General features: G+C 42.7%; 1 protein-coding gene across 2 annotated transcripts; it reads left to right on the forward strand.

The window, feature by feature from the left end:
* Positions 1-268: 268 nt before the first annotated feature.
* Positions 269-14,889, forward strand: LOC138349983 (uncharacterized). Of its 2 annotated transcripts, none has more exons than XM_069299984.1 (5): positions 269-362; positions 7,065-7,129; positions 8,631-8,875; positions 11,861-12,007; positions 14,053-14,889. In XM_069299984.1, the coding sequence occupies exons 2-5, from the start codon at positions 7,102-7,104 to the stop codon at positions 14,233-14,235; spliced, it is 603 nt and encodes a 200-aa protein (XP_069156085.1). In that variant the 5' UTR covers positions 269-362; positions 7,065-7,101; the 3' UTR covers positions 14,236-14,889. The 2 variants fall into 2 exon arrangements, with proteins under 2 accessions (XP_069156085.1, XP_069156086.1); XM_069299985.1 differs by lacking the exon at positions 269-362 and adding an exon at positions 398-413.
* Positions 14,890-24,310: the final 9,421 nt, after the last annotated feature.

Below are 24,310 nucleotides of genomic sequence, written 5' to 3' on the forward strand. Positions count from 1 at the left end.
GTGATGGGAGGGGTGGTGGTGATGAGGAGGGGTGGTGGTGATGGGGAGTGGTGATGGTGATGGGGAGGGGTAGTGGTGATGGGGAGGGTGGTGGTAATGGGGAGGGGATGTGGTGATGGGGAGGGGTTGTGGTGATGGGGAGGGGTGGTGGTGATGAGGAGGGTTGGTGGTGATGGGGAGGGGTGGTGGTGATGGGTCAAGACACTGGAGCCCCTCTCGCCCCTGGTATATATAACCTGGGAAGCTCTGGGTCTCTCACAGTCAACCATCAGCTCTCCAGAAGTCGCTCCTTCACCTGCTGTTGCTGCTACACCCAGGGTTTACCCTCCAGTCTCTGCTACACCCAGGGTGTTAACTCTACCGTAAGTAGTTCACCCTCCAGTCTCTGCTACACTCAGGGTGTTAACTCTACCGTAAGTAGTTCACCCTCCAGTCTCTGCTACACTCAGGGTGTAACTCTACCGCCACACCCTTCAAGACGTACACCCTCGCTCATAAGGTAGACAGCCACACCCTACAAGTACACTTGCTAGAGGTGTAGTTGACCCATGTGGTCAACACACCTTGAGGCTCGCTAACGAACTCTTCCTTATATGAGGTATTGAGTTCTTACACATGGAACATCATCATACTTCCCGCTGACCCAAGAGCTGCAGTTCAACCCCAACAAGCAGAGAGAGGCGAGCACTGTTAGGTGAGTACATCTAGACACAGAACACCAAGAACTCTGAGGACAAGGAACACAGAAGAGAACCATCAACCCAACTCTGTCGTTGTTGTATTGGCGGGAACTTCTTCAGTAGAGAAACATGACCATAAACACGGATCCCATAGATGCCAGAACCCAGGGGGTGAGGAACTTCCTACACCACGTGACTCTTGGTTGACAGGCGGGACCCAAGAGCTAATACACAACCCCGTTTAGGTATTAATATATAACAGGTCTTCGCAGCCGAGTGGACTACGCTCCTGGATCGTAGTCCCAAAGCCCGTGTTTTATCCCCAGTTCGAGGCAGAAACAAACGGGCAGGAGATTCTTTCACCTAATTTTCCTGTTCTCCTAAGCAGTTAATGGGTACCTCGGAGGTAGGCAGCTGCTTCCTCGGAATGTGTGCGAGAAATATGCGGCAGATAAGGTAGAAGAAAATAGGTCAGGAGTCAGTACCTTAGCGAACCGAGGGTTTGAGAGGCAAGGCGGGGTCCAAGAGCTGGGTCCTGCTGGCACAAATAGCAAACGCAGCATTAAGGTCGCAGAGAGTAGGAAGCCATGTGGATCCACCAGTTTTATGGGTTGTTTTGTTCACCTATTTAATGCTCGATGATGACCAGTTCAATATATAGTTTTCACCGATTTAGTGCCTAATGTTCATGTGCTTCGCATCTAATGTTCACTTGTTCAATGTTGTGTTCATCTTTTCAATGTTCATCAGTTGTATTTTCCTTTTGTGCTCACATGGTTGATTTTAACTTGTTTAATTCAGTGTTTAGTTGTTCAATACAGTGTTCATTTGTTTAACACAGTGTTCAGTTGTTCAATACAGTGTTCACTTGTTCAATAGTATTCACTTGTTCAATACAATGTTCCCTGTTCAATATAGTGTTCACTGTTCAATACAGTGTTCACTGTTCAATACAGTGTTCACTGTTCAATACAGTGTTCACTGTTCAATACAGTGTTCACTGTTCAATACAGTGTTCACTGTTCAATACAGTGCTCACTGTTCAATACAGTGTTCACTGTTCAATACAGTGTTCATAGTTCAATACAGTGTTCACAGTTCAATACAGTGTTCACTGTTCAATACAGTGTTCACAGTTCAATACAATGTTCACTGTTCAATACAGTGTTCACTGTTCAATACAGTGTTCACTGTTCAATACCAGTGTTCACTGTTCAATACAGTGTTCACTGTTCAATACAGTGTTCACAATTCAATACAGTGTTCACAGTTCAATACAGTGTTCACTGTTCATACAGTGTTCACTGTTCAATACCAGTGTTCACTGTTCAATACAGTGTTCACTGTTCAATACAGTGTTCACTGTTCAATACAGTGTTCACTGTTCAATACAGTGTTCACAATTCAATACAGTGTTCACAGTTCAAATACAGTGTTTACTGTTCAATACAGTGTTCACTGTTCAATACAGTGTTCACTGTTCAATACCAGTGTTCACTGTTCAATACAGGGCCCCAATGATGAGCCCTCAAGAGAAGTGTTGCCACCTCCTTCCTTCGGGACCCACCCATCTCATTTTCTTGCTTCTAACATTCTCCTCTTCACTAGTCATTCTCTCGCCTTGGCTCCAGGGCTACTTCTGTTTAATTACTTTTACTGAACTTTCACTGAAACTTTCCTACTCCTGATGAATTATTCAAATTACACAAAAACGTGTTCCGTCATGTTAGGAACTTCAATCATCCTATTACTTGGAAGTCTTCCAAATGATCTTTGTTGCCTCTGCTCTCCATGGACGCCCTCTTGCTTAGTCGTCTCTCGTACAACACATGTTCAATATGAGTTCTGGCTTTGTTGCTGCTGACTCTTGCCTCTCTCAGTGTTAGTTAAAGACTCTTATCTTTTAGCAAATGTGACCTGAGTTAGGAGGACGAATGTAGAGTCCACAAAGATATCCGCCGTGCTGCCACACTTGTCAAAGCCAACTTGTGATAGGGAGAAGGAGCGATTACGTTCCAGGGGCCTCGTGAGGTGTTCATTAACCCTACGTTCAAAGAGTTTGTAAACACAACATCTCTGGGCAATTATGACGAAAATCCTCAGGGAAAGTCCCTTGAGTATCGAGGTTTCTAAGGGTTAAGAAAACCCGTCACGAGCCATTCTTCGGGGACCAATGTCGTCTCCCGAATACGGTTATTGTTGTGCAGGAAATACTGCCCGAGGTGCACGGAGGGAAATGACAGAGCATCTCATAGTGAATACCGTCTCAGCCCGCCACATTAGAATTGCACAGGAACATGGCAGACTGGACTGCCGGAAAAGTGAAGAGATCATTATAGGTGAGTGCGTAGTCTAAGGAGCGAGATTGAAGAAGGGGCTTACAAGTAAGGTGAGTAGGAGGAAGATGAATACCGGAGCTCACGGCTGAGGAGTGCAAACTCAGTATATTTCCGAACAACACCGGATCTGTCACAGTGGAACCACAGGGATGACTGACAGGCGCACATGTCTGGAACAAATTTACGGGAAGATTGGTTATGGGAAGAGATACCAAACCATCGCCAGAGAAATCCTAGTAAACAACACAGAAATCATCGATAGATACAGCGATAGCAGGCGGCTTGACGTTTGCGAGGCACTACACATCAAGAAGTCAGCACCAGCAATCAACAGCCAATTATTGCACAACTATATTCTACCCACCTCAAGACTCCGCTCCAATATAGAAGCATCAAGAAATATGGACCAATAGGCTTTCTACAAACACTTCTATTCAATACCCATTGTTTCTGTTCTGTCTTGTGTTGATACTTTAATACCCTATTAATATCCCCTCCTGTTCTGTCTTGTGTTAATGCCACATCACCCTTCCCACCTCACTCAAATGTAGATATAATATCAGAGAGACGTAAGTTCTAATCAGTTGTGTATTTGTGAAGTCTTTGAAAATGTAATAAGTTTTACGAAACGCGCCCGTGTCGCGTCAGACTAGAAATAAAAATGAATTTTGGAGAAGTGATTTTTGATTTACCTCCAACAGTGAAGCGTAATGTACGAAAGATTGAGAAAATTCGTGTTAGAATTATTAATCTTACTTTTTCGGTCCATATTTAATAATATATATATATATATATAATATATATATATATATATATATATATATATATATATTATATATATATATATATATATATATATTATATATATATATATATATATAACTGAAAACTCACACCCCAGAAGTGACTCGAACCCATACTCCCAGAAGCAACGCAACTGGTATGTACAAGACGCCTTAATCCACTTGACCATCACGACCGGACAAAATGAGGTGATAGCCGAGGCTATATGAACCACCCCACCGCCGGCACTCGGATAGTTATCTTGGGCATAGCATTTTACCAAATCACCTCATTCTTTGGGGCACACGTGAGGAACACAAATGCGAACAAGCCTGAATGGTCCCCAGGACATATGCAACTGAAAACTCACACCCCAGAAAGTGACCTCGAACCCATACTCCCAGAAGCAACGCAACTGGTATGTACAAGACGCCTTAATCCACTTGACCATCACGACCGGACAAAATGAGGTGATAGCCAGAGGCTATATGAACCACCCCACCGCCCGGCACTCGGATAGTTATCTTGGGCATAGCATTTTACCAAATCAACTCATTCTTTGGGGCACACGTGAGGAACACAAATGCGAACAAGCCTGAATGGTCCCCAGGGACATATGCAACTGAAAACTCACACCCCAGAAGTGACTCGAACCCATACTCCCAGAAGCAACGCAACTGGTATGTACAAGACGCCTTAATCCACTTGACCATCACGACCGGACAAAATGAGGTGATAGCCGAGGCTATATGAACCACCCCACGCCGGCACTCGGATAGTTATCTTGGGCATAGCATTTTACCAAATCACCTCATTCTTTGGGGCACACGTGAGGAACACAAAAATTGGACCATTCAGGCTTGTTCGCATTTGTGTTCCTCACGTGTGCCCCAAAGAATGAGGTGATTTGGTAAAATGCTATGCCCAAGATAACTATCCGAGTGCCGGCGGTGGGGTGGTTCATATAGCCTCGGCTATCACCTCATTTTGTCCGGTCGTGATGGTCAAGTGGATTAAGGCGTCTTGTACATACCAGTTGCGTGCTTCTGGGAGTATGGGTTCGAGTCACTTCTGGGGTGTGAGTTTTCAGTTGCATATGTCCTGGGGACCATTCAGGCTTGTTCGCATTTGTGTTCCTCACGTGTGCCCCAAAGAATGAGGTGATTTGGTAAAATGCTATGCCCAAGATAACTATCCGAGTGCCGGCGGTGGGGTGGTTCATATAGCCTCGGCTATCACCTCATTTTGTCCGGTCGTGATGGTCAAGTGGATTAAGGCGTCTTGTACATACCAGTTGCGTTGCTTCTGGGAGTATGGGTTCGAGTCACTTCTGGGGTGTGAGTTTTCAGTTGCATATGTCCTGGGGACCATTCAGGCTTGTTCGCATTTGTGTTCCTCACGTGTGCCCCAAAGAATGAGGTGATTTGGTAAAATGCTATGCCCAAGATAACTATCCGAGTGCCGGCGGTGGGGTGGTTCATATAGCCTCGGCTATCACCTCATTTTGTCCGGTCGTGATGGTCAAGTGGATTAAGGCGTCTTGTACATACCAGTTGCGTTGCTTCTGGGAGTATGGGTTCGAGTCACTTCTGGGGTGTGAGTTTTCAGTTGCATATGTCCTGGGGACCATTCAGGCTTGTTCGCATATATATATATATATATATATATATATATACATAAACGATTGAGATTTAGGCTCGAGCAGCGGTATCTGCAAACTTCCAGACGATACAAAAATTGGGCGGGAAATCTATTTAGGAGAAGACTGAAAATTACTTCAGGACTATTTAGTGGGCATTTAAATAGTCGTAAGATTGACAAATGCTGTTTAATGCCGACGAATGTAGAGTTCTGTGGCCAGGTTATGATGACAGTCACTGGAAATCAGCTGGATAGTGATGAAAATGTGAAGTCTTGAGAGGAAAATGATCCGCAGAAGGGATCATGATTAGTAGGAATGTAATGCCAAAAAATCAATGAAAAGATGTTTGAAATATGGCAAATAGAATATCACGGTATTGTGATTTATCTGTGTATCTGACGGAAGCGTTTGGGACACTCCATTACCTACAACCATTACCATTACCACACATATAACATTATGAGTGTTATATGTAAAACTTAGCTCATATTCCAGCTCGGCGCCTGCTAGTGGATCCTGGCGGACACCAGGTTGTGTAACAATTAACATATCGTGTTGTTGTTGTTGTTTAAGATTCGCTACCTGGAACAAAAAGTTCCAAGGTAGCACGGGCTATGGAGAACCCGTAGTGGGTCTTATTAACATATCGTGGTGCAGGGGGTCACGGTGCGCGTCTGGGGTCACCCAGGACGCTGCTCCCATCCCCGTCCTGCTGCAAAGATTTTCTCATAATAATCGGGTATTAAATATATCACCACACAAGAATAAGAAGGAATAGATATAAATTTGAGAATTTAGCTTCAGGAAAGAAATTGATAAATACTGACTAGGAAACAGGGTGGGTGGTTTCAGGTTTGATTTCTTATGTTCTTATAATTAGGGTCCAGGACAAACAAAATGTTCTTATAATTAAGGTCCAGAACAGAACAAAATGTTCTCATCACAAGGGTCCAGAACAGACCAAAATGTTCTCATCATAAGGGTCCAGAACAGACCAAAATGATCTCATAATAAAGGTTCAGAACAGACCAAAATGTTCTTATGATAAGGGTCCAGAACAGACCAAAATGTTCTTATGATAAGGGTCCAGAACAGACCAAAATGTTCTCATAATAAAGGGCCAGAACAGACCAAAATGTTCTCATCACAAGGGTCCAGAACAGACCAAAATGTTCTCATCATAAGGGTCCAGAACAGACCAAAATGATCTCATAATAAAGGTTCAGAACAGACCAAAATGTTCTTATGATAAGGGTCCAGAACAGACCAAAATGTTCTTATGATAAGGGTCCAGAACAGACCAAAATGTTCTCATAATAAAGGGCCAGAACAGACCAAAATGTTCTTATGATAAGGGTCCAGAACAGACCAAAATGATCTCATAATAAAGGTCCAGAACAGACCAAAATGTTCTCATCATAAGGGTCCAGAACAGAACCAAAAGTCGTCATTTTCATTTCATGTGTAGGTCGATTTATTGGTTCCTCAACCCCGGTACTGTGACTAATAGTGTGCATGATAACTGAAGTCAACTGAAGGTTATATTACAACATTAATATGATAACATGAGTCAACAATTATCTTGAAACACTTAATTATTCAACGTTGTCATGTTTACAGGTTTGTTGAGAGGTAACCTAGTGACCAGATCTTCACCATGATGCTGGCTATCACCATCCTCCTTGGTGAGTATTGTCACCATCCTCCATGGTGAGCATTGTCACCATCCTCTATGGTGAGCATTGTCACCATCCTCTATGGTGAGTATTGTCACCATCCTCTATGGTGAGTATTGTCACAATCCTCCATGGTGAGTATTGTCACCATCCTCCATGGTGAGTATTGTCACCATCCTCTATGGTGAGTATTGTCACCATCCTCCATGGTGAGCATTGTCACCATCCTCTATGGTGAGTATTGTCACCATCCTCTATGGTGAGTATTGTCACCATCCTCTATGGTGAGTATTGTCACCATCCTCCATGGTGAGCATTGTCACCATCCTCTATGGTGAGTATTGTCACCATCCTCTATGGTGAGTATTGTCACAATCCTCCATGGTGAGTATTGTCACCATCCTCCATGGTGAGCATTGTCACCATCCTCTATGGTGAGTATTGTCACCATCCTCTATGGTGAGTATTGTCACCATCCTCTATGGTGAGTATTGTCACCATCCTCCATGGTGAGTATTGTCACCATCCTCTATGGTGAGCATTGTCACCATCCTCTATGGTGAGTATTGTCACCATCCTCTATGGTGAGTATTGTCACCATCCTCTATGGTGAGTATTGTCACCATCCTCTATGGTGAGTATTGTCACCATCCTCCATGGTGAGTATTGTCACCATCCTCTATGGTGAGTATTGTCACCATCCTCTATGGTGAGTATTGTCACCATCCTCCATGGTGAGTATGTCACCATCCTCTATGGTGAGTATTGTCACCATCCTCTATGGTGAGTATTGTCACCATCCTCCATGGTGAGTATTGTCACCATCCTCCATGGTGAGTATTGTCACCATCCTCTATGGTGAGTATTTTTCACCATCCTCCATGGTGAGTATTGTCACCATCCTCCATGGTGAGTATTGTCACCATCCTCCATGGTGAGTATTGTCACCATCCTCTATGGTGAGCATTGTCACCATCCTCTATGGTGAGTATTGTCACCATCCTCTATGGTGAGTATTGTCACCATCCTCCATGGTGAGTATTGTCACCATCCTCTATGGTGAGTATTGTCACCATCCTCTATGGTGAGTAATGTCACCATCCTCCATGGTGAGTATTGTCACCATCCTCTATGGTGAGTATTGTCACCATCCTCCATGGTGAGTATTGTCACCATCCTCCATGGTGAGTATTGTCACCATCCTCCATGGTGAGTATTGTCACCATCCTCCATGGTGAGTATTGTCACCATCCTCCATGGTGAGCATTTTCACCATCCTCCACGGTGAGTAGTGTCAATATAATATTAGGGGCCCAAATTATCAAAGCGCCATGATTTTAACGAAAGGGAATATCAGAGTCCCTGGGGCTTAACGAAGGGGAATATCAGAGTCTCTGGGGATTAACGAGGGGAAATAGGGGAAGGGCAGTCGGGTATAACTGGCCGAGGATATAAAAGTGTTCAGAAGTCAAAGTTATCCACTGACTTGTATTGACGTTTTCTGTGACAGTGTTCGCTGGTGCCCAAGCCAACCCCATCCAGCTTGGGTTTCGACCCCAGACGCTACCCCAGGTGTTCCCCAGTGGTAATGCCGTCCTGGAAGATGCCCAGATCGGCCACCTGCTGAGAACAGCGCCCGCAGGATCCCAGCTGCTGAGAACGACTGCGCCTGTGGGTAGCCTCCAGTCTCGTCTTCCAGATAATGCTACCCTTATCAGGACAAATATTGTCGACACCTTCAGCTGCAGTGGACGGGTAGGTGTGTGTGTGTGTGTGTGTGTGTGTGTGTGTGTGTGTGTGAACTCACCTAATTGTGCTTGCGGGAGTTGAACTCTGGTTCCTTGGTCCCGTCTATCAACTGGTTTTCAGATTTCTGAGCCTACTGAGCTCTATCATATCTACATTTCAAACTGTGTATAGAGTCAGCCTCCACCACATCAGTGCCTAATGCATCTCATCTGTTAACTACTCTGACACTCAAAAAGTTCTTTCTAACCTCCCTGTGGCTCATTTGGGTACTCAGTATCCTCCTGTTTCCCCTTGTTCGCGTACCACCAGTGTTAAACAGTTTATCTCTATCTACCCTGTTAATTCCTGTGAGAATTTTGTAGGTAGTGATTATGTCTCCCCTAACTCTTCTGTCTTCTAGTGTCGTGAGGTGCATTTCTCGCAGCCTTTCTTCGTAACTCATGCCTCTTAGTTCTGGGACTAGCCTAGTGGCATACCTTTGGACTTTTTCAAGCTTCGCCTTGTGCTTGACAAGGTACGGGCTCCATGCTGGGGCCGCATAGTCCAGGATTGGTCTTACATATGTGGTATACAAGGTTCTGAATGATTCATTACATAGGTTCCTGAAGGCAGTTTTGATGTTAGCCAGCCTCACGTACGCAGCAGATGTTATATTTTTGATGTGGGCTTGAGGAGACAGGGTTGGTGTGATATCAACTTCTAGATCCTTCTCTCTGTCCGTTTCATGAAGGACTTCATCTCCCATTCTGTATCCTGTGTCTGGCCTCCTGTTTCCACTGCCTAGTTTCATTACCTTACATTTACTTGGGTTGAATTTTAGTAGCCATTTGTTGGATCATTCATGCAGTCTGTATTGGTCATCTTGTAGTTTCATACAGTCTTCATCCATCTTAATCCTCTTCATAATTTTTGCATCATCAGCAAACAATGAGAGGAATGAAAGGATCTTTCTATACCATCTGAAATATCATTTATATATATAAGAAACAGTATGGGTCCAAGGACTGAACCCTGCCGGACCCACTGGTGACGTCTCGCCAGTCTGAGACCTCACCTCGCACAGTGACTCGCTGCCTTCTGTTACTTAGGTACTCCCATTTCCAATGGAGTACCTTCCCTTTCACTCCTGCCTGCATCTCCAGCTTTCGCACTAGTCTCTGGTGTGGCACTGTGTCAAAGACTCCCATCTGGACCAACAGCCTTTCTAACATCCAGATCCAACAGGTGTTTCTTGACCTCCTCTCTCGTAATTTCGAACTCTTCCAAGGCCGCCTGGTTTACCTCCCTTTCTCCTAGCACAGTGACCTCACCTTGTTCTATTGTGAAGACCTCCTGGAACCTCTTGTTGAGTTCTTCACACACCTCTCTGTCATTCTCTGTATACCTGTCCTCGCCTGTTCGAAGTCTCAATACCTGTTCTTTCACTGTTGTTTTCCTTCTGATGTGACTGTGGAGTAGCTTTGGTTCGGTCTTGGCTATGTATGCTATATCATTTTCAAAACTTTTCTCTGCTTCTCTTCTCACCCTGACGTACTCATTCCTGGTTCTCTGGTATCTCTCTCTGCTTTCTGGTGTTCTGTTATTCCGGAAGTTCCTCCACGCCCTTTTGTTCAGTTTCTTCGCTTCCATACATGCCCTATTATACCATAGATTCTTCTGTTGCTTCTCGGATTTTTCCCTTTGGGCCAGGATGAACCTGTTTACTGCCTCCTGACACTTTTGGGTAACATAGTCCATCATACCCTGTACAGACTTGTCTCTGAGGTCTGTGTCCCAAGGTATTTCACTTAGGAAACTTCTCATCTGTTCACAATTCCCCTTTCGGTATGCCAGCCTTTTGATTCCTAGTTCTTTTTTGGGGGTAGATAAGTCCTAGCTCCACCAGGTACTCAAAGTTCAATACACTGTGATCACTCATTCCCAAGGGCGCTTCCATCTTAACTTCCCTTATATCCCATTCATTTAGGGTAAATATCAAATCAAGCATTGCTGGTTCATCTTCTCCTCTCATTCTTGTTGGTTCTTTGATGTGCTGGCTTAGAAAGTTTCTTGTTGCCACATCCAGCAGCTTAGCTCTCCATGTTTCTGGTCCTCCATGCGGGTCTCTGTTCTTCCAATCTATCTTCCCATGGTTAAAGTCTTCCATAATTAGTAGTCCAAATCCATTCCTGCTAGCAACAGAAGCTGCTCTTTCTATTATGTTAATGGTGGCCATGTTGTTTCTATCATATTCCTGTCTAGGTCTTCTGTCATTTGGTGGTGGATTATATATGACTACGACTATAATTTTTTTCCCTCCATTTGTTACGGTACCTGCTATGTAGTCACTGAAACCTTCACAGCCCTGAATATCCATCTCCTCAAAATCCCAGCCTTTTCTTACCAGCAGAGCTACACCACCCCCACCTTTTCCTTCCCTCTCTTTCCTCATAACATAATAGTCCTGTGGGAACACTGCGTTTGTTATCGTTTTCGAGAGCTTTGTTTCTGTGAGGGCTATTATGTCTGGGTTTTCCTCTAGTACCCGTTCTCCAAGCTCATTTGCTTTATTTGTAATTCCATCTATGTTAGTGTACTGCCTTAACAATAGCAAATATATGTAGAGGTAACTGAGGTGTTTGCCACAACAATAACAGACATATACAGAGGTAACTGAGGTGTCTGCCACAACAATAACAGACATATACAGAGGTAACTGAGGTGTTTGCCACAACAATAACAGACATATACAGAGGTAACTGAGGTGTCTGTCACAACAATAACAGACATATACAGAGGTAACTGAGGTGTCTGCCACAACAATAACAGACATATACAGAGGTAACTGAGGTGTTTGCCACAACAATAACAGACATATACAGAGGTAACTGAGGTGTCTGCCACAACAATAACAGACATATACAGAGGTAACTGAGGTGTCTGCCACAACAATAACAGACATATACAGAGGTAACTGAGGTGTCTGCCAGACTAAGAGTACCTTCCCCTCAGGTGTACGGATACTACGCTGACCAGGACAACGACTGCCAGATCTTCCACGTGTGTCTGCCACTACAACAGCTTTACCCTGCCAACTTCACCAAAGAGACTACCTTCACTTTCAGCTTTATCTGCCCTCAATATACCATCTTTAGTCAGGTGAGTAGATGATATGTACACCCAGGTGATGTGTACACCCAGGTGATGTACACGCAGGTGATGTACACGCAGGTGATGTACACCCAGGTGATGAACACGCAGGTGATGTACACCCAGGTGATGTACACCAGGTGATGTACAGCCAGGTGATGTACACCCAGGTGATATGTACACCCAGGTGATGTACACCCAGGTGATGTACACCCAGGTGATATGTACATCCAGGTGATGTACACCCAGGTGATGAACACGCAGGTGATGTACACCCAGGTGATGTACACCCAGGTGATGTACACCCAGATGATGTACACCCAGGTGACATGTACACCCTGGTGACATGTACACCCAGGTGATGTACACCCAGGTGATGTACACACAGATGATGTACACCCCAGGTGATGAACACCCAGGTGATGTACACCCCAGGTGATGTACACCCAGGTGATGTACACCCAGGTAATGTACACCCCAGGTGATGTACACGCATTTGATGTACACCCAGGTGATGTACACCCAGGTGATGTATACTCAGATGATGTACACCCAGGTGACATGTACACCCAGGTGATGTACACCTAGGTGATGTGTACACCTAGATGGTGTAAACCCAGGTGATGTGTACACCTAGGTGATGTACACCCAGGTGATGTAAACCCAGGTGATGTGTACACCTAGGTGATGTACACCCAGGTGATGTACACCCAGGTGATATGTACACCCAGGTGATGGACACCTAGGTGATGTACACCCAGGTGATGTGTACACCCAGGTGATGTACACCTAGGTGATGTACACCCAGGTGATGTACACCCAGGTGATATGTACACCCAGGTGATGTGTACACCCAGGTGATGTACACCTAAGTGATGTACACCCAGGTAATATGTATACCCAGGTGATATGTACACCCAGTACATATCACCAGGGTGTACACCCAGGTGATGTACACCCAGGTGATATGTACACCCAGGTGACATGTACACCCACGAGTGTAATTATCAGAAAAAGACGCCAAGCTGAATAGACCATGTAGCAAGTACACATATAATTCAATTTAATAATCGAATTATATGTGTAAAAGAGTAGAGTATAGTACGGTAGAATACAAGAGCTAGGGCAGTAGAGTACAACAGCCAGCACAGTAGAATACAAGAGCCAGGACAGTAGAGTACAAGAGCCAGGACAGTAGAGTACAAGAGCCAGGACAGTAGAATACAAGAGCCAGGACAGAAGAGTACAAGAGCCAGGACAATAGAGTACAAGAGCCAGGACAGTAGAGTACAAGAGCCAGGACAGTTGAGTACAAGAGCCAGGACAGTAGAGTACAAGAGCCAGGACAGTAGAGTACAAGAGCCAGGACAGTAGAGTACAAGAGCCAGGACAGTTGAGTACAAGAGCCAGGACAGTAGAGTACAAGAGCCAGGACAGTACAGTACAAGAGCCAGGACAGTAGAATACAAGAGCCAGGACAGAAGAGTACAAGAGCCAGGACAGTAGAATACAACAGCCAGTACAGTAGAATACAAGAGCTAGGACAGTAGAGTACAAGAGCCAGGACAGTACAGTAGAAGAGCCAAAATAGTAGAGTACAAGAGCCGGGACAGTACACTACAAGAGCCAGGACAGTAGAATACAAGAGCCAGGACAGTACACTACAAGAGCCAGGACAGTAGAATACAAGAGCCAGGACAGTACACTACAAGAGCCAGGACAGTAGAATACAAGAGCCAGGACAGTAGAGTACAAGAGCCAGAACAGTAGAGTACAAGAGCCAGAATAGTAGAATACAAGAGCCAGGACAGTAGAGTACAAGAGCCAGAATAGTAGAATACAAGAGCCAGAATAGTAGAATACAAGAGCCAGGACAGTAGAATACAAGAGCCAGGACAGTAGAGTACAAGAGCCAGTACAGTACAGTACAAGAGCCAGGACAGTACAGTAGAAGAGCCAGGACAGTAGAATACAAGAGCCAGGACAGTAGAGTACAAGAGCCAGGACAGTAGAGTACAAGAGCCAGGACAATAATGAGGCCGCATATTACACAGGACTCGCTGACCTGCGCCTGGGAGTCGGAAGCTCTGCCGTGTGAGGCCGCTGCTACTCTCTATGGCATCAACGACAGCTTCTTCAAGAAGATCAGGGACAGCGACGGCAAGGAACGCTACGCTCAGCTCGGTGAAAACTTCTCCCCGTCCGCTGGCTCGGGCGCCACATTCGACATCCCCTAGTCCCTAAAGACCTCCAACAGTTGTTCGCCCTGAGATACGCAAGAGAAGGGGAACATGGGACTTTCCTCCCAGGGCATGCATGATAAGAGAAGGTCTCACAGGTCTCTCTTGGGGAATAAGGGGCATTGTGGGCATGGGTATAACTCTGTACAATGACTGTCTTCGCTAGTCCTTTCCTAACGCTCATCAACGTGTGATGATGCAGCTTTTCTGGGCATTATTGTCTTTGTATTTGTTAAGTGATCGGTTGACTATTCCACACTTGGGTTCTAGTTCCGGTGTTAACCCCGGGCCTTCTGTCGGCGAGAATCAACTAGGGGTCCCCATAGTACCCTCTAGTGGTAGAAGTCTGAACCACAGGCCCACTGGCGGCGAGTAAGTCAACTAGGGCCCTAGAGTATACTCTCCAGTGGTAGAAGTCTGAACCACGGGCCCTCTGGCGGCGAGGGAGTCAACTAGGACCCCACTGGTGGCCGGCAGTGAACCAGGAGACAGTGATGAATGATCTTCTCAAGAGAGAGAGGTCAAGAAGCCTGGCTCTCCTGGTTCCACTGACACATACCATTAGGGCTTACCAAGTTAGGTTAGGTGGGTTACTAATGTTTACAACTGTACCTGGATCAATTAATATATGCAATAAAGACAGCAACTTATGGATATAATTTTTCCTTCACCCTATTTATGCTAGGATATGAGGTTGTTAGTATATTCCATATAGTTTTGTGATAGAATTCCTATGATGACGAATGTGCTCATACCCCCCCCCCCTCTGACTGTCATCTACCTTCTTACTACTGGACATTTCCCACCTCACAATTACTCATCACAAGGAGGACTGCATCCATCTCTCATGTGCAGCACACATTAGTTGAAACTGAATAGCTCTGTGAATTTTGGTAACAGAGTATCCAAGTAGATACTCACTGTATTGTACACAAATTCTGATGTAGTAACAAACAAAGCAGAGGAAATAAAATAAAAATTAAATGAAAAAGTACCTGATATAATTGCAATAGTGGAAACTAAAATAAAATATCTAGGATGCAAATTTCATGGGGGATTCCATGTAATAAGGAAAGAAAGGATGCAGAGACATTAAGGCGAGACGACACCCCTTAGAAAGCAAAAGTAGAAGTTTGAGGAACAGGAAGATTAAAGAGCAAACAGATACACAGGCTCCATTACTGGGACTCTAACAGTATATGAGAAAAGGATAGTGGTCCTTGTAATCTACATTCCTCCACCAAAGAGCAGAAGACCCAGACAGGATAATGATGACAACAACAAGCCATGTATAGATGAACTTCAGAGAGCAGCAATAGCAGCTCACATAACAAGAGCAAAACTACTAGTCATGAGGCATCTAAATCAAAGAGAGAGTGTTTGGGAATCAAGGAATCCCCGTGGTGAGGAAGAAACGTGGAGAACAAAATTAATGGAAGGTGTAGACAGAAATTTCTTAACATGACATGTGAGGGATAACACAAGAAAAATTGAAGATACATCAAAACAATTAAACCCGATCTTTTCTCAGAATGAGGAAAACCTCAGAAATTGGAACATAAAATACTACTAGGAGTCAGTGGTCATTGTGTCCTATTGTTTGATTATATGACTGGACTTAAAACTATGACCACAAGACAAGGGGTCACGAAAGAAGACCTGACAATAGAAAAGGGGACCACACGAGGATAAGATAGTATCTGATAACTGTACACTGGGTGGAAGAAGTTAGAGGAAAGACAATGCAGGAAATGATAAACCAAGTCAAATGGAGATGTCAGGAGGCTGAAGACTGTTATACCAACAATAAATGAAAATGTATGAGAGAATATAGTAACTTATGGGTTAATGTACAGTGCCAAGGAGCAATAATGAATAGCAGGAGCGAGTGAAGGAAGTACAGAGGTCAAAGGACAGATGAAAAGAGGAATAGGCCCAAAGGAGCAAGGAACCAATACATAAATATAAAAAAGAGCATCGAAAATAAATTATGATAACGATATTGCTATTAAATCAAAGAAACAGCCAAGAAAATACATAGTCATATAAAAAGGAAAATGACAGTGAACGACCAAATGACAAGACTAGGAAAAGCTAAAAATGGCATATATAGAAACTGACAAGGAAATCTGCGAGGTACTGAACACCAGTTTCCATGGAGTGTTCACAACCGAGCCTGAGCAACTCCCAATGTTAGAAGAGGAGATGACCCAAGATGAGAGACAGACAAATATTAAGGTGACAACAGAGGAAGTAAAGAAATAACAAACATCACTAGACGACACTAAAGCTGTTGGACCAGACAATGTATTACCCTGGAAGTTAAACCAGGCAGAGCAGGCCCTCAGAGTGCCTCACGCCCTCAGAGTGCCTCAGGCCCTAAAAGTGCCTCAGGCCCTCAGAGTGCCTCAGGCCCTAAAAGTGCCTCAGGCCCTCAGAGTGCCTCACGGCCTCAGGCCCTAAGAGTGCCTCAGGCCCTCAGAGTGCATCAGGCCCTCAGAGTGCCTTAGGCTCTCCAAGTGTCTCAAACCCTCAGAGTACCTCTGGCAAAGATTTTCAATGAGTGTGGGGGAAAACACTCCAGCATATAATCTGATATAATAGTAATATAAATAATTTATCTAAGAATATTAGAGAAGTGGACTGTAAAACTTCTACATAATATTTAGATTATTTTCCCTGCACATCCCTTGGGGGGTAGAATCATTAATGCTGAGACTACCTTTTGCATATAATTATTAAATCATTTGATGACAAATTTCATTTATAAATTTTAATCATATAGTTAGTACACAAACTACAAGATTATAATTAGAAACAAAGTCTGAGCTGTCAAACAGTTCAGGTAGAATGCGTCAAACAGCTTCCCGTAACCAGTCTAATCTTGTTTGATCATGATTACTTATGCACAACTATATTCTACCCACCTCAAGACTCCGCTCCAATATAGAAGCATCAAGAAATATGGACCAATAGGCTTTCTACAATCACTTCCATTCAATACCCATTGTTTCGTGTTCTGTCTTGTGTTGATGAATTTTATACCCTATTAATACCACCTCACCCCATCCACCTCACTCAAATGTAGATATAAACAAATCGGAGATGTGTAAGTTCTATTCAGTTGTGTATGTGTAAACTAAAGTCTTTGAAAATGTAATAAGTTTTACGAAACGCGCTCAAGTGTCGCGTCAGACTAGAAATAAAAATGAATTTTGGAGAAATGATTTTTGAATTACCACCAACAGTGAAAAGAAATGTACGAAAGATCGAGAAAATTCGTGTTATAATTATTAATCTTACTTTTTCGGTCATATTTAATAATATATATATATATATATATATATATATATATATATATATATATATATATATATATATATATATATATATATATATATATATATATATATATATATATATATATATATATATATATATATATATATATATTATTAAATATGACCGAAAAAGTAAGATTAATAATTCTAACACGAATTTTCTCAATCTTTCGTACATTACGCTTCACTGTTGGAGGTAAATCAAAAATCAATTCTCCAAAATTCATTTTTATTTCTAGTCTGACGCGACACAGGCGCGTTTCGTAAAACTTATTTTATTTTGGAGAATTGATTTTTGATTTACCTCCAACAGTGAAGCGTAATGTACGAAAGATTGAGAAAATTCGTGTTAGAATTATTAATCTTACTTTTTCGGTCATATTTAATAATATATGTCTACAGGAAAGACTGCTACCAAAATATACTAATATATATATATATATATATATATATATATATATATATATATATATATATATATATATATATATATATATATATATACATATATATATATCTATATATATATATATATATATATATATATATATATATATATATATATATATATATATATATATATATATATATATGTGTGTGTGTGTATATCACGAAAATAAACACGTGATTACGTGTTTATATATATATATATATATATATATATATATATATATATATATATATATATATATAAATATATATATATATATATATATATATATATATATATATATATATATATATATATATATATATATATATAGTCATGGAAAAGAGCGGAGGTTTCCACACTGCAGTCTACACTAAGGAAACGAACATAGGAATGTGCCTAAATGCCAACAGCGACTGCCCAGACAGGTACAAGAGGAGTGTTGTTAACGCATATGTCGACCGTGCTCTCAGCCACAGCTCAGAATGGAAGCAAGTCGACGAAGAACTCTGTAGGGTAAGGCAGGTCCTAGTCAATAAAGGCTTCTCCAATGGTTTCGTCGAAGACATCATAAGAAGGAAAGTGAAACGCCATGCAACCTCTGAAGAGACAACTAACACAACACCTATACCCCCTATTAGACTATTTCACAGGAACTTCTTTTCCACAGCTCATAAAACGGAGGAAAGAGTCCTGAAAGATATTGTTAATAGAAACGTTATCCCTACAGACAAAAATCAGAGGATACAACTGACGATTTACTATAAAACCAGAAAAACGGCCAGCCTACTCATGAGAAACTCTCCAGACACAAAACAGAACGCTTTAAAAGAGACTAACGTCGTCTATGCCTTCAAATGCCCTCTTGGGGACTGTAAACTCCAAAAAACCCAGTATATAGGCAAGACAACAACATCTCTTTCTAGGCGTTTAACGATGCATAAGCAACAGGGCTCCAATAAGGAACATATAATCTCTTCCCACAACCAAACCATCGCCAGAGAAATCCTAGTAAACAACACAGAAATCATCGATAGATACAGCGATAGCAGGCGGCTTGACGTTTGCGAGGCACTACACATCAAGAAGTCAACACCAGCAATCAACAGCCAATTAATGCACAACTATATTCTACCCACCTCAAGACTCCGCTCCAATATAGAAGCATCAAGAAATATGGACCAATAGGCTTTCTACAAACACTTCTATTCAATACCCATTGTTTCGTGTTCTGTCTTGTGTTGATGAAATTAATACCCTATTAATACCACCTCTTGTTCTGTCTTGTGTTGATGAAATTAGTACCCTATTAATGCCACCTCACCCCATCCACCTCACTCAAATGTAGATATAAAATCGGAGATGCGTAAGTTCTATTCAGTTGTGTATTTGTAAACTAAAGTCTTTGAAAATGTAATAAGTTTTACGAAACGCGCTCGTGTCGCGTCAGACTAGAAATAAAAATGAATTTTGGAGAATTAATTTTTGATTTACCTCCAACAGTGAAAAGAAATGTACGAAAGATTGAGAAAATTCGTGTTAGAATTATTAATCTTACTTTTTCGGTCATATTTAATAATATATATATATATATATATATATATATATATATATATATATATATATATATATATATATATATATATATGTATATATATATATATATATATATATATATATATATATATATATATATATATATATATATATATATATATATATATATATATATATATATACATGTATATAGCTTCGTCTTGAGTAATGATGTCTTGGTCTTGACCCTTGTTAAGGTCAGTCACAGGACCGGATCAAGCGGCATATTTGACCCTTGTTAAGGTCAGTCAAAGGACCGGATCAAGCAGGATGTTTGACCCTTGTTAAGGTCAGTCACAGGACCGGATCAAGCAGGATGTTTGACCCTTGTTAAGGTCAGTCACAGGACCGGATCAAGCAGGTTGTTTGACCCTTGTTAAGGTCAGTCACAGGACTGGATCAAGCAGCATGTTTGACCCTTGTTAAGGTCAAATCACTCCAGGATAATCGCCGGTCGTAACGGTATAATTATGGTGTCAAGGTCCTCCTAGCCAAGAGGGACGTTGTGTACATGGTCACCCGTCCAAGTACTGAACCAACCCATCAGAGGTGCCACCATTATGAAGGTACACAAACTACACTCAGTATTATTATCATAACGAATAATATTATTATTAATAATGATAATATCAATTATTGTAATTATTGTCATCTGATAAGATTATAATTATTATTATAATTAATGCTCCATCTCTCATATCTTCTCGTCATATCGAAGCTCACAAGAGTCAAACTTGTATAAATATGCAGGAATGAGAACTTTATCAACAATGAGTCATAAATATGTGGTGGAGAAGCTGGTAATACCATACAAGGACTTCCTCAATACAAGGCTGGACCTCTACACTTATACTGGTACAAAATGTAACCTTCCTGAAGCTAAAATTATTATTTGTCAGGAGAATGATTCCCTTGTGTTCTTGCAGCGCCCACTACCAGTAATATATCCACCATCACCACTACACAATGGTCATACCCATAATAAAACATTATAATGAGCTACATTCTTCACAGATCATGTGAGAGGGTAATATCCTACAGGTCACCATGAGACAACATGTGAGAGGGTAATATCCTACAGGGCACCATGAGACAACATGTGAGAGGGTAATATCCTACAGGGCACCATGAGACAACATGTGAGAGGGTAATATCCTACAGGTCACCATGAGACAACATGTGAGAGGGTAATATCCTACAGGTCACCATGAGACAACATGTGAGAGGGTAATATCCTACAGGTCACCATGAGACAACATGTGAGAGGGTAATATCCTACAGGTCACCATGAGACAACATGTGAGAGGGTAATATCCTACAGGGCACCATGAGACAACATGTGAGAGGGTAATATCCTACAGGTCACCATGAGACAACATGTGAGAGGGTAATATCCTACAGGTCACCATGAGACAACATGTGAGAGGGTAATATCCTACAGGTCACCATGAGACAACATGTGAGAGGGTAATATCCTACAGGTCACCATGAGACAACATGTGAGAGGGTAATATCCTACAGGTCACCATGAGACAACATGTGAGAGGGTAATATCCTACAGGTCACCATGAGACAACATGTGAGAGGGTAATATCCTACAGGTCACCATGAGACAACATGTGAGAGGGTAATATCCTACAGGTCACCATGAGACAACATGTGAGAGGGTAATATCCTACAGGTCACCATGAGACAACATGTGAGAGGGTAATATCCTACAGGGCACCATGAGACAACATGGGAGAGGGTAATATCCTACAGGTCACCATGAGACAACATGTGAGAGGGTAATATCCTACAGGGCACCATGAGACAACATGTGAGAGGGTAATATCCTACAGGGCACCATGAGACAACATGTGAGAGGGTAATATCCTACAGGGCACCATGAGACAACATGTGAGAGGGTAATATCCTACAGGTCACCATGAGACAACATGTGAGAGGGTAATATCCTACAGGGCACCATGAGACAACATGTGAGAGGGTAATATCCTACAGGTCACCATGAGACAACATGTGAGAGGGTAATATCCTACAGGTCACCATGAGACAACATGTGAGAGGGTAATATCCTACAGGTCACCATGAGACAACATGTGAGAGGGTAATATCCTACAGGGCACCATGAGACAACATGTGAGAGGGTAATATCCTACAGGTCACCATGAGACAACATGTGAGAGGGTAATATCCTACAGGGCACCATGAGACAACATGTGAGAGGGTAATATCCTACAGGGCACCATGAGACAACATGTGAGAGGGTAATATCCTACAGGTCACCATGAGACAACATGTGAGAGGGTAATATCCTACAGGTCACCATGAGACAACATGTGAGAGGGTAATATCCTACAGGTCACCATGAGACAACATGTGAGAGGGTAATATCCTACAGGGCACCATGAGACAACATGTGAGAGGGTAATATCCTACAGGGCACCATGAGACAACATGTGAGAGGGTAATATCCTACAGGGCACCATGAGACAACATGTGAGAGGGTAATATCCTACAGGTCACCATGAGACAACATGTGAGAGGGTAATATCCTACAGGTCACCATGAGACAACATGTGAGAGGGTAATATCCTACAGGTCACCATGAGACAACATGTGAGAGGGTAATATCCTACAGGTCACCATGAGACAACATGTGAGAGGGTAATATCCTACAGGTCACCATGAGACAACATGTGAGAGGGTAATATCCTACAGGTCACCATGAGACAACATGTGAGAGGGTAATATCCTACAGGTCACCATGAGACAACATGTGAGAGGGTAATATCCTACAGGTCACCATGAGACAACATGTGAGAGGGTAATATCCTACAGGTCACCATGAGACAACATGTGAGAGGGTAATATCCTACAGGTCACCATGAGACAACATGTGAGAGGGTAATATCCTACAGGTCACCATGAGACAACATGTGAGAGGGTAATATCCTACAGGTCACCATGAGACAACATGTGAGAGGGTAATATCCTACAGGGCACCATGAGACAACATGTGAGAGGGTAATATCCTACAGGTCACCATGAGACAACATGTGAGAGGGTAATATCCTACAGGTCACCATGAGACAACATGTGAGAGGGTAATATCCTACAGGTCACCATGAGACAACATGTGAGAGGGTAATATCCTACAGGTCACCATGAGACAACATGTGAGAGGGTAATATCCTACAGGTCACCATGAGACAACATGTGAGAGGGTAATATCCTACAGGTCACCATGAGACAACATGTGAGAGGGTAATATCCTACAGGGCACCATGAGACAACATGTGAGAGGGTAATATCCTACAGGTCACCATGAGACAACATGTGAGAGGGTAATATCCTACAGGTCACCATGAGACAACATGTGAGAGGGTAATATCCTACAGGGCACCATGAGACAACATGTGAGAGGGTAATATCCTACAGGTCACCATGAGACAACATGTGAGAGGGTAATATCCTACAGGTCACCATGAGACAACATGTGAGAGGGTAATATCCTACAGGTCACCATGAGACAACATGTGAGAGGGTAATATCCTACAGGTCACCATGAGACAACATGTGAGAGGGTAATATCCTACAGGGCACCATGAGACAACATGTGAGAGGGTAATATCCTACAGGTCACCATGAGACAACATGTGAGAGGGTAATATCCTACAGGGCACCATGAGACAACATGTGAGAGGGTAATATCCTACAGGTCACCATGAGACAACATGTGAGAGGGTAATATCCTACAGGTCACCATGAGACAACATGTGAGAGGGTAATATCCTACAGGTCACCATGAGACAACATGTGAGAGGGTAATATCCTACAGGTCACCATGAGACAACATGTGAGAGGGTAATATCCTACAGGGCACCATGAGACAACATGTGAGAGGGTAATATCCTACAGGTCACCATGAGACAACATGTGAGAGGGTAATATCCTACAGGTCACCATGAGACAACATGTGAGAGGGTAATATCCTACAGGTCACCATGAGACAACATGTGAGAGGGTAATATCCTACAGGTCACCATGAGACAACATGTGAGAGGGTAATATCCTACAGGGCACCATGAGACAACATGTGAGAGGGTAATATCCTACAGGTCACCATGAGACAACATGTGAGAGGGTAATATCCTACAGGTCACCATGAGACAACATGTGAGAGGGTAATATCCTACAGGGCACCATGAGACAACATGTGAGAGGGTAATATCCTACAGGTCACCATGAGACAACATGTGAGAGGGTAATATCCTACAGGTCACCATGAGACAACATGTGAGAGGGTAATATCCTACAGGTCACCATGAGACAACATGTGAGAGGGTAATATCCTACAGGTCACCATGAGACAACATGTGAGAGGGTAATATCCTACAGGGCACCATGAGACAACATGTGAGAGGGTAATATCCTACAGGTCACCATGAGACAACATGTGAGAGGGTAATATCCTACAGGGCACCATGAGACAACATGTGAGAGGGTAATATCCTACAGGTCACCATGAGACAACATGTGAGAGGGTAATATCCTACAGGTCACCATGAGACAACATGTGAGAGGGTAATATCCTACAGGTCACCATGAGACAACATGTGAGAGGGTAATATCCTACAGGTCCCCATGAGACAACATGTGAGAGGGTAATATCCTACAGGTCACCATGAGACAACATGTGAGA

This window comes from Procambarus clarkii, chromosome 43 (assembly GCF_040958095.1).
Source record: "Procambarus clarkii isolate CNS0578487 chromosome 43, FALCON_Pclarkii_2.0, whole genome shotgun sequence".
Taxonomy (NCBI): domain Eukaryota; kingdom Metazoa; phylum Arthropoda; class Malacostraca; order Decapoda; family Cambaridae; genus Procambarus; species Procambarus clarkii.

Coding starts and splice junctions, on each gene's coding strand:
- LOC138349983 (XM_069299984.1), top strand. CDS start 7,102: ATGATGCTGGCTATCACCATCCTCCTTG. Junction 8,876..11,860: donor CCTTCAGCTGCAGTGGACGG/GTAGGTGTGTGT, acceptor CCTTCCCCTCAG/GTGTACGGATACTACGCTGA. Junction 12,008..14,052: donor AATATACCATCTTTAGTCAG/GTGAGTAGATGA, acceptor CATATTACACAG/GACTCGCTGACCTGCGCCTG.